Source organism: Suricata suricatta, chromosome 13 (genome assembly GCF_006229205.1).
Source record: "Suricata suricatta isolate VVHF042 chromosome 13, meerkat_22Aug2017_6uvM2_HiC, whole genome shotgun sequence".
NCBI lineage: Eukaryota > Metazoa > Chordata > Mammalia > Carnivora > Herpestidae > Suricata > Suricata suricatta.
In genome coordinates, this window is record NC_043712.1 from 77,164,011 (window position 1) to 77,166,881 (window position 2,871).

General features: G+C 34.1%; 1 protein-coding gene across 5 annotated transcripts in view; it reads right to left on the minus strand.

Annotated features, from left to right (window-relative positions):
- The window catches only part of C13H9orf85 (chromosome 13 C9orf85 homolog), a 129,176-nt gene that overhangs the window by 61,826 nt on the left and 64,479 nt on the right, over nucleotides 1–2,871 (minus strand). For 2 of the 5 annotated variants that reach the window (XM_029919472.1, XM_029919473.1), the window contains exons 3-4: nucleotides 2,239–2,352; nucleotides 1,393–1,766 (exon numbers count right to left, since the gene is read on the minus strand). The exons of 1 other annotated variant lie outside the window; for it this stretch is intronic. In XM_029919472.1, coding sequence (XP_029775332.1) covers nucleotides 1,619–1,766; nucleotides 2,239–2,352 — 262 coding nt within the window. In that variant the 3' untranslated portion in view covers nucleotides 1,393–1,618. Of the gene's footprint in view, nucleotides 1–1,392; nucleotides 1,767–2,238; nucleotides 2,353–2,871 lie in introns of those variants that run through there. 2 more of the 5 variants (XR_003901722.1, XR_003901724.1) reach the window with 2 other exon arrangements.

Sequence of the window (2,871 nt, forward strand, 5' to 3'; positions counted from 1 at the left end):
CAGCAGTATTCTTTATACTGGGAACTTTTTAAAATAACTCGAACATCCCTCAGCATTAGAGGGGACAAATAAATTGTCATATGTTAAGTCGATGGAATAAAACACAGTAGTGCAAAATAGACAAATTAAAGCTTTTACAACATGGATCATTCTCACAGATAATGAAATAAAGAAGAGATACAAAATAACATGCAGGGGCACCTGGGTGGCTCAGTCGGTTAAGCGGCCGGCTTCGGCTCAGGTCATGATCTCACAGTTCGTGGGTTCGAGCCCCGCGTCGGGCTCTGTGCTGACAGCTAGCTCAGAGCCTGGAGCCTGCTTCAGATTCGTGTCTCCCTCTCTCTCTGACCCTCCCCTGTTCGCGCTGTCTCTCTCTGTCTCTCAAAAATAAATAAAAGACATTAAAAAAAAATTTTTTAAGAAGATGCTGTTATTTAAAAAAAAAAATAACATGCCTGTGTAAGTCTGTTCAGATAAAATTCAAATCCAATGTCTGCCACTTATTTTCAAATGGTTCAGGAAATAACATATGTATCTACTATCTAATGATAATGAAAATGTAACAGTTCAATTATGAATCTAGGGGAAGGTTTCACAAGGTATCATTGTATGCGTTTGCTATTTTCTTTGGGTTTGAGATTTTTTAAAATAAAAAGGTAAAAAAGACTAAAAATCAGGCAAAACTAATTTATATTGTTTAAAAGTAGTTTCTTCATCTGGATGACAGATGTATGACTTTTCTTGTAATTATTTACTAAATTACACATATGTATTTTGTATATTTTTTTCTTCACATATATTTCACAGAAGAAGAAAGGTTTAAAAATGTGATCAGCCATGTAAAAATACTTTCAAGAAAAACTGCTATAAATACACTTGTGAAACATTAACTAACAAGTCTTTTATAAGCAAAGTTGTAAGTAAAGGGGCTTTGTTACGTAGCGATCAATCTATCAAAAGGCTTTGTTACTTACGATCAATCTATCAAAAGGTACTGACTGAGAACCAATTTTTGAGGCTTGCAATATAGTAATATCATCTGATTTTTCCATGAGATAGTTCGTACACAAGCAACAATTCTGAATCATGTTTAGTTTGATATTAGGTAGCACATTCTTCTAAATAATTCCCTTGAATCGCAGTATGATACCCTAATATTCACTTTGGCAGGTACTCTGCCATATGCTACCTAAAATGTATTATAAGATGGGCGCCTGGGTCGCTCAGTTGGTTGGTGAAGTGTCGGATTTCAGTGTAGGTCATGATCTCGCAGTTCATGAGTTCGAGCCCTGTGTCGGGCTCTATTCTGACAGCTCAGAGCCTGGAGCCTGCTTCAGATTCTGTGTCTCCCTCTCTCTCTGTCCCTCCCCTGCATGCACTCTGTCTCAAAAATAAATGTTTAAAAATTTTTTCAATGTATTTAAGGAAACACTAAAGGAAAGTTTTATAATCATCCAAGTATCATGCATAATGTATACAGTCCACGTGTGAATTTTGCCTGTTTTCTATATGGGTTTTTGCTATTTTTCTCATTAGGATTTCACAGTATTTTTGTGTAAAACCCTCAAAATTCAAAAGTTGTTTGGAATTTCATATTTTTGAACTGACTTTTTATATATTAATCCACTTGACTGTCTTTGGTGTCTTCTAAGTCAATATCAAAATCTAAATCATCATCACTTTCTTCTTCATTTCTTCTGCAACTTCTATGGTTGGAACAGAGAGCACTTGCAGGATTTTCAGTCTTCTCTGGTTCTTTATTAAACCTAAAAATGAAAAAAATGAAGTATTTATTTCTGAGGCTTTCATCATTTAACGATAGAGTAAAAAGAACATTATACTACATTTCCCGATTAAGAGGAGCCTAAAAAACATGTATAGGGAAAAAGATCCTTGAAGACTGCTAATCAGTCAAGATCCAACCAATTATAATACTGTTGTCAATAAAATAGGGTCAGAGAAATTAATACATGGTTTCCACTAAAGAAAGGCAGTTTCTTCTGTGACGAGTGATGAATGCAAGCCTCGTGGATAAATATTTTTATTTCCTAAAAATTTAAAACTTTATTTTTATTGCAATGATAGAAAAATTTAATGAATAATTGAGACTTAGAAGTCTAAATTGGTGTGATATATTGCACTTTAAGACTCTCAGAGCTACTGAATGTTTCCTTAAGAGAAAATTCACTTATCAATTATTAAAAGAGTAAGTCCCAAACATGAAAAAAAAATACTCACGGAATTACAATGTCTTCTTTCTTTCCACATTTTGCACAAACTTCAAGTTCACAGGCACATGGTCTACACATTATGTGATAAGAATCTTTCACTGACTTTTGTAAACATTTAACACTACAAGTGGGAAAAAAATCAAGTATTATTTTTTGCTAATTTCCTAATATTTATCTGCTGAATTCAGGGGGGGGGGTGTAGCTAAATGTAGAGGTGAAAAGCCTAAAAATCAAAACTTCTTTATTTCTATGTCAGTTACTTATCTTCTGTCAATTTAAATTATATGGCATTTCTAAATAACAGTTTATTATTTTTTAAGTAAGCTTAGGCTCAGAGTGAGGCTTCAACTCATGTCCTTGAGATCAAGATTACATACTCCACCTACTGAGCCAGCCAGCCACCCCAGATTTGTCTTCTTTCTTTTTTTTTAAATTTTTTTAAATTTATTTTTTATTTTATTTTATTTTATTTTATTTTATTTTTCTCCATAATATTTTATTGTCAAATTGTTTTCCATACAACACCCAGTGCTCTTCCCCACAAGTGCCCTCCTCCATCACCACCACCTCTTTTCCCCCCCTCCCCCTTCCCCCTCAACCCTCAGTTCATTTTCAGCATTCAATAGTCTCTCAGTTTTGC